General features: G+C 38.3%; 1 protein-coding gene across 1 annotated transcript in view; it reads right to left on the minus strand.

Moving 5' to 3' along the window:
• LRP2 (LDL receptor related protein 2) overlaps nucleotides 1-14,774 on the minus strand; it is a gene marked incomplete at its 5' end in the record, with an annotated part of 199,062 nt that overhangs the window by 151,331 nt on the left and 32,957 nt on the right. Inside the window, 3 exons of the mRNA XM_082630147.1 lie at nucleotides 3,318-3,434; nucleotides 6,949-7,071; nucleotides 9,370-9,477. Of these exons, the coding sequence (XP_082486273.1) occupies nucleotides 3,318-3,434; nucleotides 6,949-7,071; nucleotides 9,370-9,477 (348 nt within the window). The remainder of the gene's footprint in view (nucleotides 1-3,317; nucleotides 3,435-6,948; nucleotides 7,072-9,369; nucleotides 9,478-14,774) is intronic.

Genomic DNA, 14,774 nt, shown 5'->3' on the forward strand with positions numbered 1-14,774 from the left:
GATATCTGAGAACTGCTTCAAAATAATGGAGAGAAGAGATACAGGTAAGACAAAATTAGCTATGAGTTGATGTAATCACTCTGCTTTTGATTATGTTTAAAACCTTCCATAATAAAAAGCTTTAAACAATCATTTTAATAATAAAATAGCTAAGTAACCTATAGGCAAAAATGCTCTGTAAACTTCTTATACAAAAGTAAAGTATTGCAAGAGCATGGGCATAGGGTTTAGACCTAGGTTAATATCCTGGTTCATCTACCCTTACCTCTTGATCTCTGTAAAGTGGAGATGGTCCTCACACCTACTGTGTAGTACTGATTAATGCATATATGTGCAATCTAGAAAAATGGTACAGATGAAACTATTTGCAAAGTAGAAATAGAGACACAGATGTAGAGAACAAACGTATGGACACCAAGCGGGGAGAGGGAAGGTGCGATGAATTAGGAGATTGCAATTGATATACATACACTACTATGTATAAAACAGATAACTAGTAAGAACCTACTGTATAGCACAAGGAATTCTACTCGGTGCTCTGTGGTGACCTAGGTGGGAAGGAAATCCAGGAGGGAGGGGATATATGTATACGTATGGCTGATTCACTTTGCTGTACAGCAGAAACTAACACACCATTGTAAAGCAACTATACTCCAATAAAAAAAAAAAAATTTGAATACGATAGTGATTGATGCCCTGGGAGTGACACTCCCCTTTCCCATTTCCCACAAGAGCTCCAAACAAAGACGGAAAATAAAATGAGGCAAATCCTACCCCCAGTACTGGCACTTTTTAAAAACTTTGATCCAGGTCATTCATTTCCTTCTTGTACAAATCTGGCTGTGGCCAGGAGATCAAAGCACTAACAAGGAAGTATGAGGATTCTTTTTTAATTTCCTCTGATTTGTTATTTTTTTTACACTCTTCCTTACAGAACACATAACAATAAATAAATGAGGTAGAGAGAAATAGGAAAAAATACCTCATTGTAAAACCCCCTTACATGTGTGAGATTCACTTTAGGGCCATGAACCCTGAAGGATTCATGACTTGTATGATTCCAGAAACAATGAGGTTTAACTCTGGTTCAACAATTACTTGTATGTACTTAAAAAAAATGAACAAAATCTTGATTAAGGATTCCTGCCCAGATATTTTACAAAGCTCACTTCCTTTCCTTCATTCCTTTCTATAAGAGCCGCTTGAATGCTTGTACCCTGCCAGCTTTTTTCCAGAAGGTCCGTCGGCAAAGTCATGAGGCAGCTGTATTGGTGACCTGAGACTTGGCTGCAGGGTGTTCACATGGAATAAATCCAAACAGTCTGTTTTGGCTGCCTTTTATTTTCCCTAAAATAGCATTTCCTGCAGTACCATTGCATTTGCAATAAAGCACTCATTTTTATCCACTTGTAAATAAGGGATAAAGACACAGACTGTTGGCTGGTGGCACAGGCCTCTGGTCCTGTTCTTGCACAAGGTAGGACTTCCTCCTTCTGTAAATAAAGTCCTTCATGAAGAGCAGTCACCAGACTTGGACCAGAGGACGAGCTGAGCTCTAGCTCTGCCACACACCATTTAACCTTGAACAAGCCACTCCATCCTTTGCTGGTTCAGTTACCTTATTCATAAGACAGTATTATAATACTGGCCCTAATGTCCTCAGTGAGGGGTCTAATAACAATAACCACTGGAATTTACATAACACTTTGAAGTTTACATAATACTGCAAAATATAATGTATGATTTGTCTCTATTATTAATCAAAAATATTTTCTTCACTTGCCACAATAAAGAATTTATTGTTTGCTTTACAAAGTGCTCAAAGGGGAGTCCTTGACTCTGGACTTGCTATTTGTGACCTCCAGACACACACTATCATCTCTAAAACTGCCAGTACCAAGACTAAATTCTCCATAACTTTTCCAAAGTTAAAGAAGACCCAACCTAGAGGCAACACAATCTCTTTCAAAAGAAAACATGTAAGTTGGAAACTACAACAGAACTCTACCAGAAATTCTGCTAGGAAATGGAAACATAAAGACAAATAGCACAGACTCCTCTCAAAGGAAAATAACATACAAGGGAAGAAAGCATTGGAGAAGTTTTTTGTTTTGTTTTAATGTACTGTGTGATGACAGTGAGGTTGCAGCATGAATCTGGACACACATACGAGTGTTAAGAGCACAATCTGAACACTACAGTAAATAGGAACAATTTGCTCATAACCAGTTTATGTTAGCTCCCACCCTAGGCATGGCGCCATATTGGGAAGTGTAGCAAAATATACAGAAGATGGCTCTTTCATTAAGCATACAATATACCAAAGGAAGGAATTTAGAAACGGTCCAGAGAACTAAAATCCTATCAAAATGATCAAACAATAAAAGAGTTGTCCCATGAGAATAGACTAAAACCTAAATCTTTAGTTGGAAACATAATAACCAAGAAGTTTATGATCAAGGTTTCTAAGGTACACAAAATCTATCCACCGATTATTAGAATACTAGAATATTAAAATAACTCCTTGAAGTCTGAAATGCAGTATGCCAGAAAGAATGCCAGGGAAAGATATATAAAAACTCAAAGAAGCTCTGGGTAAATTCATAAATGATAGACCTATAAGCGCTTTTGAGAGAAAATGGGAATGTCTGAGACTAAAGACAGAGTTAGATGAACCAGAGGACGGACACAGCAGAATAATTAGTATATTCTTGTATTCTAACAATTCTATATAAACCTCAAGAGAGGCAGGTTACTCTTTACTCATTTGTAAGAAGTGATCGCACTTTCTTATTTTGCTTATGGTCATATTTAAACATTATACATAGAATACTGTGATTTGTATGCTTTTATCTTGTGGTGATCAGTTACAAATTGATATAGTATTCTTCCATTACACAGATAGCCATTTTCAAAATGTAACACGTTTCCAAAGGTAATCTGGAAAACGCTGAGTCCATAAGAGCAGAAAAACTGAGACATTTGACCTCGAAGCTTATCATGGTAACGTACTAAAAGTTAAAATTGACCAAACTGGATTTTGTACTCATTGACTTTTTGTGATTCTATGTTAAAGTTAAAAGTTTCTTACTTCAAGACATACAGAAACTTGATGTGCTAAGGCAGGACAGACTCAGAATGTCTTGCTAAAAATAGACTCCTATCAGAACATCACCTCTAATCCACAAAAGAATCTGCCAAGAGATTTCAATAACAAGAGGCATATTGTAGGCATTTCTGTCCATCAACGAATTGATTAAAATGCCAAAGGGACAAAGGTGAAACCAAATACAGTGCAAAGACTGTAAGGGACTCACGGCAGTTTTTCTCGTCAGTTCCGTCCAAGCAGTCTGTGGAATGGTCACATCTGAATTCTGCTGGGATACATTCACCGTTGTCGCACGTAAACTGATGGCTTGAGCATGTTCTCCCAGCTGTGAAAGGAAAAAAATATTACTTTGTAATTACTGAAAAACACAGACCAACTAACAAATATGACAGTAACATTAACCCAGCTACTCTATGTAGACATCTTACAATGTGAAAGCAAAAGTGTTATTATCAGGATACTATCAAAATGCCCAGAATCATATCAATATTCAAGGTTGTGAGTGTAGACAATTATATTATCAACATGTGTTGAGAATACAATATAGCTTGAAAATCTATACAGTATAAAGGATGGATGAAATAAGAATTTTGCAGGTATAGGTATTAATCAAGGATCAGTAAGGTTTGTAAACCTTAAGGTTTGTAAACAAGAAGGAAATATGCCAAAGAGTAAACAGTGGTTATTTCTGAGTATTAGGAATGTGGGTGATTTTTTTTTCTTTAGAGTTTTCTCTACTATATAAGCTTTCTACATTGAATACCTGTCAATTTTATAAACATAAATTTAAGCTAGCTTGATTTTATCCTAAGTTGATTAGGGTAGGTGAGAGCAGAGCCCCAGTAGTTTATCAACTTTGCCTCTGGATAAAACAGACAAAATCAAATGAATCAATATTCCAAGCATCATGTGAATTCTATTCTGTGAGTCTGAGGCAGGAATTTTTAAAATTTATTTATTTTTATTTATTTATTTTTGGCTGCGTTGGGTCTTCGTTGCTGCACGTGGGCTTTCTCTAGTTGTGGCGAGGGGGGCTACTCTTCGTTGTGGTGTGTGGGTTTCTCATTGTGGTGGCTTCTCTTGCTGCGGAGCATGGGCTCTACGCACGCGAGCTTCAGTAGTTGTTGTGCAAGGGCTTCAGTGTTTGTGGTTCGTGGGCTCTAGAGCGTAGGCTCGCGAGTTGTGGCACACGGGCTTAGTTGCTCCGCAGCATGTGGGATCTTCCCGGACCAGGGCTCGAACCTGTGTCCCCTGCATCGGCAGGCAGATTCTTAACCACTGTGCCACCAGGGAAGCCCTGAGGCAGGAATTATGATGGGACTTTTTAATTGTCCACATAAAAGAGAAGCATTTGGGGGAAAGATGATCCAATAAAAAAAATGTAAAATTTAAAATGCAAGAGTTACCTTATAAAATCCATACTCATTTAAAATAGTATGGAACCTTGCTCATAAATTATTGCTGTAAAGTTATTTCCAGTCTCCCCAAGCAGTTGCCCTTGGTAGTTCCCATCCCCTCTATGTAGTGTTATTATCAACGGGTCATCCACCACACACTGCATCACAATCTACAGCTCAGCTTTCTTCCTACTCTGTGTGGGAAGCAAGGGAAAATGGAACCAAATGGCATATCTAGCCAAAAGATAAATAACCCATCATTCATTCATTCAGTGTCCACTTATCAAGAACGTACTATCTGCTAGACAGAATATCAAGCCTTAGGGATACAAGCTGAATAAAGTACAGTCACTGCTCTCCAGAGGTTCACAATCTAGCACTGAGTACCTACTAGGTCACCTTTTTCCTCTAGGACCTCTGAGAGGCCAGCCAGAAATATCAGAGCCCAGAACAGATTTCTTAGAAACAAGGATTTCTCCCTGCTCCTACTATGCCTGGTACTTTTCCTTCCTCCTTTCAGTCTTTCTGAACTACTGTCCCCCACCTCCCTTCCTTTTTGCCACTCCACCTCAGATCCGGATGCACATAACTGGACTTGATGCAGATATGCCGTGCTCCTATCTGGCCTTGACTAGCTCCTGTCTATGCCCTCCTCAAGACTGCCATTTGTCACCACCACCACCCTCCACAGCCCTACATAGTTTGCTGGTTTCCCCTGAACCACCCTGTCCCAAGGATCACCATCTCTCTGTTGCTGGCAGACCTCATGACCAGCACTGACAAGCCCTAACAGATTGTTTAATTATACAGTCTACATTTTACCTTTACACCAAAGTCAAACTCATAAGTATTGAGAATTTCCATTATCCTCCTCAAAAGAAGGCTTCTAGTGGCTCGACTGAAAAGAGTTCATACTCCCATTGCTGGACTCAAAATTCCTGGACTTAATTCTAATTTTTTATAAATACATCCAGAACCTACTGAAGCCCACAGCATCTCCACTGCTAGTCATCTAACAAACAAATTCCCACATGACGTAGCCATCAAAAATATCTGTTTCTTCTTTGATCTTTGTGGACGATGTCCATGTGAAAATGCCAACAGGATCTTGGGTATCTCAAAACCAACACACAGTGATGATAGATTCTATCATGATTTGTGGGATGTGCATTTAATGAAACAGAATGTGGGGAAGTTGAAAGGTGAATGCTACACAGTGATCAGAGCTGGACTTTTCCAGAGGACAGCTGAGGTCAAGAGCCTGAGGTGGTTCATTACAGCCTTGTATCTTCTCTCCAATTTCCATCTCAGTCCAACTTAGACTCGCTAAAAGGTTTTAGTTTGGGGTTTTTTTGTTGTTGTTTTCTTTTGTCTTATAAAAACACAGGGAAAAGATGTTGATGTTTTCTCTTCTAGATATTGAAATTTGAATTATGGGAATGTAAAATTCAGGACTTCTGCAGCTTTCATGCAATCATGAAAAGCCAATAGGCTAAAAAGATGGCAGGGCAGAATAGTGGAAGAAAATTGGATGATGTCACTGATCCAAGGAATTGAGATTTTCCATTATCTTCCAATCAATTCCGGAAAAATGCTACATTTAGGCTTCTTGGGTGAGATAATAAATTCCCTTTTTGCTTAACTTTTTTGAGTTGTGTTTTTCACTCTTTGCAGCCAAAAACATCCCCATTGATACAAGAATAATTTTAAATTATACAAATATCCTTAAGAGAAAGGAATGCTACAGATGACAGACATCTTTCTCACATGTTGCCATCTTACATTCACCCAAGACTACGCTCTTGTCCAAAATTGTTTAAGCCCAATAAAACACTCTTTTCCAGTTCCATCCCAAAGAAATCAGAATGGAAGGGTTTCTTCCAGGTTACTGCCCTGAACCCCTTCAATGTCCAGTAATCAGCAGTCGCCAATGTCCTCTTCCTTGCTACTATTTGCTTTCTGGTTCCAGCTCATCCTACGATGGCTCTAGCAGCCGTCACTGAAGTGCCTCCAACAGACCTCCACTTCCACTCAGTCAGAAAGAAGAGAGTTTAATAGTGGGGCAGAAGGGGTGGAAGGTTCTGCCTGCACAGTGTGCTCCAGGAGCACGTGGACTCATCCAACTGCCAACCAGACAAATGAAGACCTCCACATACAGATACCAATAAGTGTGTTGTTTCTTTCTTAAGCATAACATAACCTGAGTTAAATACTGGGAATCTATCCCATGTCCAAATCACTGGCTATATTGATAATTCTTCAGCACATTCACACTTTCAGTATCATCCAATCCCTGAGTGAGATGGCTGGCACAGGTTCCCTTGTCCTTCGAGGCCCAACTCTGCATTTATAAAGATTCATTCCATTGTGTTTTGTATTTGTAACAGGTTGGAATTTAAGGTGTCCAAAGGGCCAAAACAAGATTCCTCTACAAGCACTTACGGCAATGCTGCCGTTCATCTGAGCCATCAATACAGTCTTCTTCCTCGTCACACACCCAGTGGGCAGGGATGCATAGCTCCTCACTCTGACACAGGAACTGGTTGGAACGGCAAGTAGAGTGAGCTAAAATAAACCGGAAAAAAATTCATTATGTCTAACATCCACCCTATTATACCAACAAACAATGCTCGTTTCAAAAGAAGTATATCAACTCCTGCTCAATATATTTGATAGCAAATATAAAAAACCTTAGAGCCTGTGGACTTTAACCAGTGTTAACTGTCAAGTAATCTCAGCAATGGCACCACAACAAAATGATGATCCAAAGCAATACAAAATACAGAGAATAAAACAAACAGCCCAAACACATATTCATACAAAGTTATAACCAAAAAAATATTAAATTTTTAATTTCAATAAAATCAACCATGAGTTTATTAAATTATTTGAAGTGTTTTGTAATAACTAATAGTAAAGCATCATGATAAATTGTAAAATCCATGAGATTTGGAAAATAAGACCCCAAGTCAAATAATTTATTATTTCCACAATTTACTTGCTTTACAGTCTTCAGCAGGTTCCCTGAATCTCAACGTATGCATCATAAAATGGGGACTATATTTTTCTCACGGTGTGCTATAGAAAATAAGTAGAATGGAATATTACTCAGCCATAAAATGAAACGAAATTGAGTTATTTGTAGTGAGGTGGATGGACCTAGAGTCTGTCATACAGAGTGAAGTCAGAAAGAGGAAATCAAAGACCGTATGCTAACACATATATATGGAATCTAAAAAAAAAAATGGATCTGATGAATCTAGGGGCAGGACAGGAATAAAGATGTAGATGTAGAGAATGGACTTGAGGACACAGGGAGGGGGAAGGGTAAGCTGGGACGAAGTGAGAGAGTGGCATGTACATAAATACACTACCAAATGTAAAATAGATAGCTAGTGGGAAGCAGCAGCATAGCACAGGGTGATCAGTTCAGTGTTTTGTGACCATCTAGAGGGGTGGGATAGGGAGGGTGGGAGGGAGACGCAAGAGGGAGGGGATATGGTGATATATGTATATGTATAGCTGATTCACTTTGTTGTACAGCAGAAACTAACACACCATTGTGAAGCAATTATACTCCAATAAAGATGTTAAAAAAAATAAGTAGAGTAACATATGTGAAAGTACCATGTAAATAAGTTGCGAGTGATTGTCATTGGTATGTTTTTATCATCACCGTTATGGAACATTGATAAATTGTTGGTATGACTGTTCAATTATTCCTTTATCTCAGAACACACTGTTCCTGACTTTCTGCTCCTAGTGTTTAACCTAAAATGAACCCAGTAAGCCCAGAGGAGGCAAATAGATAGCACTTGATCATATCTCTACAAATAGAACTACTCCCTTACTCAAAGTGTGGTTTCCAGACTAGCAGCATCAGCATTACCTGGGATAAGGTCCCACCTCAAACATGTGGAATTAAAACCTACACTTTAACAAGCTCCCCAGGTGATCCATTTCTTCATGAAAGTTTGAGAAGCACCTTATAGGACCTAATCCCCACACTTCTCCCATTTTCAAATGCATCGTCAACCAAACAATACACCAAAGTTTGTCCTGTTGTGCCACAGGATGGCCAACGATTTGAAACAAATTTTCACCTGCTTTCTTGGTTTTTGGATGATAACCCTTGCCTGTTCACCTGTCAGAATGAATTAAATTGCAGTAGAGTGATGGATCACCTATGGCAAGGTGGGAGAGCAATGGACATAAGGCTTGGGATTAGTGCACCAACTGGGAAGCCTTTAATAAATAATTTAGCTTCTCTATGCCTCAGTTTCCTCATCTGAAACCTACCTCAGAATATTGCTGAGAGAACTAAATGAAGAAATATATGAAAGTGATTTTATAATTCTTCTAAATTAAAGAGTTAAATTGGGGGGTTATAATTTTATCATGTTTTTAACTATTATTTAAAAAACATAAACCACACTAGCCCCTTCTGTGACCTCTTGATAGTAATGCACACAAGTTCTACTACATCCTTTTTATAAAAACAGACTCTTCCTTGAATTACAAATCACAGCAGTACAGACAACATTATTTTTTTGTTCTTGTTAGTGCACAAAATTTGCAGACTGAATAATCTGAAATAATAGTTTATAGGCTTCAGAAAACAGCTCAGAAAGTTGGTTCCATACCAAGGTCATGGGATAAGAGTAAGATAGAAACTGATGTGAATTGAACCTCGTGATCAAAAGGGACTGAATTCTTAATGCCACCAGTTCTCTATCTCAAAAGATTGGAGCTCAGTCCAGTCTACTACTAACGGCACAACTCTTTCTCTTTGTTACAGCTGAAATGACCATGAAGCACTTCTGCTACTCAGAACAGAGCTTAGCCCCACCGCTCTTCACTTACGGCAGCCAATTTCATCTGAGCCATTCGCGCAGTCTCTGGTCCCATCACACCGCCAGGATGCAATGATACAAAGCCCAGGTCGGCACTGAAACTCATCACTGTGACATTCTGTAATCCCACAAGCAAGAGAAAGCCAGTTTAAAAAGTTACCCACACAGATATTTCAAAAAAATACAAATTTTTGATGAAAACAAAAAATGATTCAACTAATTAGTAATCAAAGAATGTAAATTATTTATACAATTAGGAAAACATTTTTATGATTATATTCTGTTTCAGGGTCTGCAGGAAAGTCATTTCCACACACAGCTGACTAGAGTGCACCTTGAGGTAACCAATCTGGAAAGCAATTTGACAACAGGTATCCTGCTTTTTAAAAGTGCTTATTCTTTAACTTAATACTTTTACTTCTAGGTAATTTTTTTTCCCCTTAAGGAACTAAGCAGAGAATAAAGATTTATGTGTAGAGGTTTTCATCATAGCATAATTTATAATAAAGGAAATTGCAAACCTCGTAAATGTCCAATAATATGAAAATGAATAAATTTTCTTATATCTATATCTATATATCATATTAGGAACTTATTAAAATAGTTATGAAGAACTTATAAATGATTTGGAGAAATATTTGTAATATTTCATTACACATTATAACAAAGACAAGGATGCAAAATTTTACCTGTAACAGAATCATATATAACAGAAAAAAAGCACAGAAAAGGCCAGAAAGTTAAGGGTGGTTATCTCTGATACCATCATGAGTAACTTTTCATTTGTGGGACTGTGCTTTTTTCAGTTTCCCACCCTACAGTCTTTTTAAGTGCCTTTTTATTACTAAACCATATACAGTAATTTATGGTTCTTCATTCTTAGATACAAGACCAATATTATGGCTTTTTGCTTGTAACTTATTTGTAAGATGCCAGGTACGGCTCTTCTCTGCCAACAAACAAAGGCCACGAAACAAACAAACAAAAATCTCTGCAGCCAATCAGAGTGCACAAACTTGGCATCAAACTAGCCACATTTCCAAGTAGCAGTGATATCCCCTAGTGATACCAGAAAGTGAATATAACTTAAACAAGTTCATTTAATTCAACCAGTATATCCTGCAGTTTTCCTAGTTCTCCCCAGGGGACTAATTTGGCAGTTAGAGATCCTCTGAGTTTCCCCAAATATCTGACCAGCAACCTCCCCATACATTATGTGCCAAGTATGAATTTTATTTTTAAGAGAGCAGCCAACACCAGCCCAACGTGGAGAAGACTCAAAATTATTCTTTCACAAACCCATGGTGGTAGAGGAATAATTCGAGGGGTTGGAAGAATAATTATACTTTCCCCATGTATTTAAGCAATCATGCTAAATTACCCATTTCAATGTTTGACTAATTAAACTGAAATTAAGTAAATATACACATCAATTACCTACTCCTAAAATAAATAAACAATGTGCTATCCTGTCTTGTGTAAATGCAGGCCTATCAAGAGCATGACATAAACACAGTTAAGTGATCTATTCCTAGGGGATATAGGCTACTTTGTTCATGGAATGTTCAAATCTGATTGTCTGGTAGTGACATCCTGATTTATAATGTATGCTGCAAATGGTCAGAAACTTTCCTTGGCTAAATGGTGGTACCGAGTGGTACAGGAATACGTACACCCAAATACCTTCTATAGACTAATGCATGATGGTGGTTGGTGGTGCAGGTCTGGGGTTGGTGGTGCAGGTCTCTTATCAACTACCTTTAAAACACAACAACCTCCCTTGCAAAAATGCCCCTAAGGAATGTACAAATTCACTCTGGAATCCCAGAACTTCTCATTGGATTTTGTTCTACAAAGCAATATTTCCATGAGAGATTAGAGGCTTTGGAGGTTTAGCTATTAACACAACATATATTAAATCACTTTTATCAATTAGGTCTATTGTTAGTAAGCCAACATAATACATTTGTAAATTCAGTACATTTGTTTCCCTTAGTATCTAATAATTTCTGGTTGAAAAATAATAACAATCTAAAGGTCAGTCTACTTACAAAGAGTTTCCTATTGCTGGAAAAATCATACACTTAGAAACTGAGCATACTGAAGCAAATTCTCAGAACAATATACTACCTGTTTTTAAATATATGTATAATTAGTGTTATTTCTTAAGCAACATTTTTGTTTATTTGTTATTTTTTTTCTTTTTTCATTTCTTAAGCAATTTTTATTACAAGTCAAATTTTGAGGTTGTTTTTTGTTTTTGCTAAAATATGAAGTTAGGCACATCATGAAAAGAACACGAAATAGATACCCGAAAGTCATTTTTTAAGCACTTCAAAGTCAATTATTTAAAAATCACACATTAGGGCTTCCCTGGAGGCTCGGTGGTTAAGAATCCGCCTGCCAATGCTGGGGACACGGGTTCGAGCCCTGGTCCAGGAAGATCCCACATGCCACAGAGCAACTAAGCCCGTGCGCCACAACTACTGAGCCTGCACTCTAGAGCCCGCGAGCCACAACTACTGAGCCCATGTGCCACAACTACTGAAGCCCACGCGCCTAGAGCCCCTGCTCCACAACAAGAGAAGCCACCACAATAAGAAGCCCGCACACCACAACGAAGAGTAGCCACTGTTCACGGCAACAAAGACCCAATGCAGCCAAAAATAAATAAATGAATTTATTTAAAAAAAAATCCCAATGCTAAGCCCAGCAGCTGGCATTATAGGGGGAAAAAATCACACATTAAAAAAAAATTAAACTGACAGGGGAAGTTTTACAATTAAGTAACTCTTTCTAGTTAGTGTTTTTCACATTTGACCTCCCAAATACTCAGTTATCTCAAGTAATATATCAAGCCCAATTCATTCAACTTATCAACAGATCCATGGTAATTCATTTGTCAAGTTCATCTTTTCAATATTAACTTCCATGCCTGTTATAACTCCCAAATGCCTATTGTTTGGAAACATCTCTGCAGAAGAACAAATGGATACTCTATCACTTGCTGGGTGGCATCTTAGTAATCAACCAAATGCTCCACTAGTGTCAGAAGACTGTCAGCCATTCTATTACGAAGGAAATATGTGTTGTTGAAAAACAAACTGCTAGTATAGCACAGGGAACTCTGTTCGATACTTTGTAATAACCTATATGGGAAAAGCATCTGAAAAAGAATAGATATATGTAGATATATAACACAGTCACTTTGCTGTGCACCTGAATCTAACACAACATTGTAAATCAATTATTCCCCAATATAAAATAAAAATTTTTAACAATAATAATAAAATAGAAATCAAACAAAAATAATAATAAAGTTCCAAAACAGGGCCTCCCTGGTGGCGCAGTGGTTGAGAGTCCGCCTGCCGATGCAGGGGATACGGGTTCGTGCCCCGGTCTGGGAGGATCCCATATGCCGCGGGGCGGCTGGGCCCGTGAGCCATGGCCGCTGGGCCTGCGCATCCGGAGCCTGTGCTCCGCAACGGGGGAGGCCACAACAGTGAGAGGCCCGCGTACCGCAAAAAAAAAAAAAAAAAAAAAAAAAAGTTCCAAAACAGGCAAAAATAAAAAATAAAATAAAAAAAAAAAACCACACTGTTAGTGAAAAGGTCTAGATCAAGTTTGATAACAATTTCAGCTGCCCCTGATGTCAACTGGTTTGTATGCACTTTATTTTCTCAGAGTTTTTTTTGCACAGGCTCTGGACACGCAGGCTCAGCGGCCATGGCTCACGGGCCCAGCCACTCCGTGGCATGTGGGATCTTCCCAGACCAGGGCACGAACCCATGTCCCCTGCATCGGCAGGTGGACTCTCAACCACTGCACCACCAGGGAAGCCCTGAGAGTTTTTTTAAAAATAAGTAGCCTTTACTCATAACCCCTAAAAAGGTTACTACACATTATCTATACTTTATTGTTTACTAATTTGAAGTCCAAAGAAGGTGGGAGTGGGGGAATTTCATACTTTGGAGCTAAACATAGTTTATGAAAGAAAAAAATCTAAATAGAGCAAAATTTAACACTTCTTTCAACAAACGGTCTCTAAACATCCATATTCAACCAATCCATTTTTAACCAAGAGGTAATTTTGCAAACAATCTTTTATAACTTTAAAACAGTCTCCCTCGGGCTTCCCTGGTGGCACAATGGTTGAGAGTCCGCCTGCCGAGGCAGGGGACATGGGTTCGTGCCCCGGTCCGGGAAGATCCCACATGCCGCGGAGCGTCTGGGCCTGTGAGCCATGGCTGCTGAGCCTGAGCGTCCGGAGCCTGTGCTCCGCAACGGGAGGGGCCACAACAGTGAGAGGCCCGCGTACCGCAAAAAAAAAAAAAAAAAAAAAAAAAAAAAAAAAAAAAAAAAAAAAAACAGTCTCCCTCTAATAAAAACCAAAGAGGAAAACATCATAATCCACACTGAAATAAAAACCTATTCTTAAGAACCAGGCAGTCATTGACAAGGAACCATTAGAACCAAAGGGACACCCTACTTTCCCAGGCTGGCCCTGCCTTTCCCAAAAATCAAAATAGATGGTGCAAAGATGAAGAAACGATTTGTGTGGTACTTAAATGGTATGCACCATTCTAAGTACTTTGTAAACTTTTTGTAAACTTTGTCATTTAACCTTCATAACAACCCTACAAGATAGATGTCATTATTATGCATATTTTACAAATAAAGAAACTGAGACACAGAGCAATTCAGTAACTTGCCCAAGATCAAATAGCAAACGTGTGCAAAGCAAGATCTGGATCTGACAGTTTTGGTCCAGCGTCTGTCTGTACTGACTACCAGTGCTCTATGTTCTCTTCAAACCAGAAAAAAAAAAAAAAAAAAAAAATTCCACCAAAAAAATGAATGTAAAAATTTGATTATTTTCCAAAGTTGCTATCAACATTCTCTGGATGCATTAACTGGACTGGTGTGGAATCCACACCACACCATATGCTCATACAATACAATTGGAGAAGAGTAGTCTAATTAGCAACAAACATTGCATATAAAAACAAAAGAAAATTTGCAACAATCAAAAGCAATGCAAGGAGGGAGGGGTGTGGAGGAGGGATGTATTGGGAGTTTGGGGTTAGCAGATGCAAACTATTATACAGAGAATGGAAAACAAGTTCTCACTGTATGGCACAGGGAACTATATGAAATATCCTGTGATAAACATAATGGAAAAGAATATGAAAAAGAATGTATATATATGTATAACTGAATCACTTTGCCGGACAGTAGAAATTAACACAACATTGTAAAGCAACTACATTTCAATAAAATAATTTTTTTAAGAAAAAGCAATGCTGGAAAAAAAAAGAAAAAAAAGCAATGCAGGGAAATCAAAAAAAGAGTTTCAATCTCTTCAAGAAAAATTACAATAGACATAGGGATAAACTTGTTTTTCAACGTTATAGA

The sequence above is a fragment of the Mesoplodon mirus genome (assembly GCF_964341445.2).
Source record: "Mesoplodon mirus genome assembly, chromosome: 8".
Taxonomy (NCBI): domain Eukaryota; kingdom Metazoa; phylum Chordata; class Mammalia; order Artiodactyla; family Ziphiidae; genus Mesoplodon; species Mesoplodon mirus.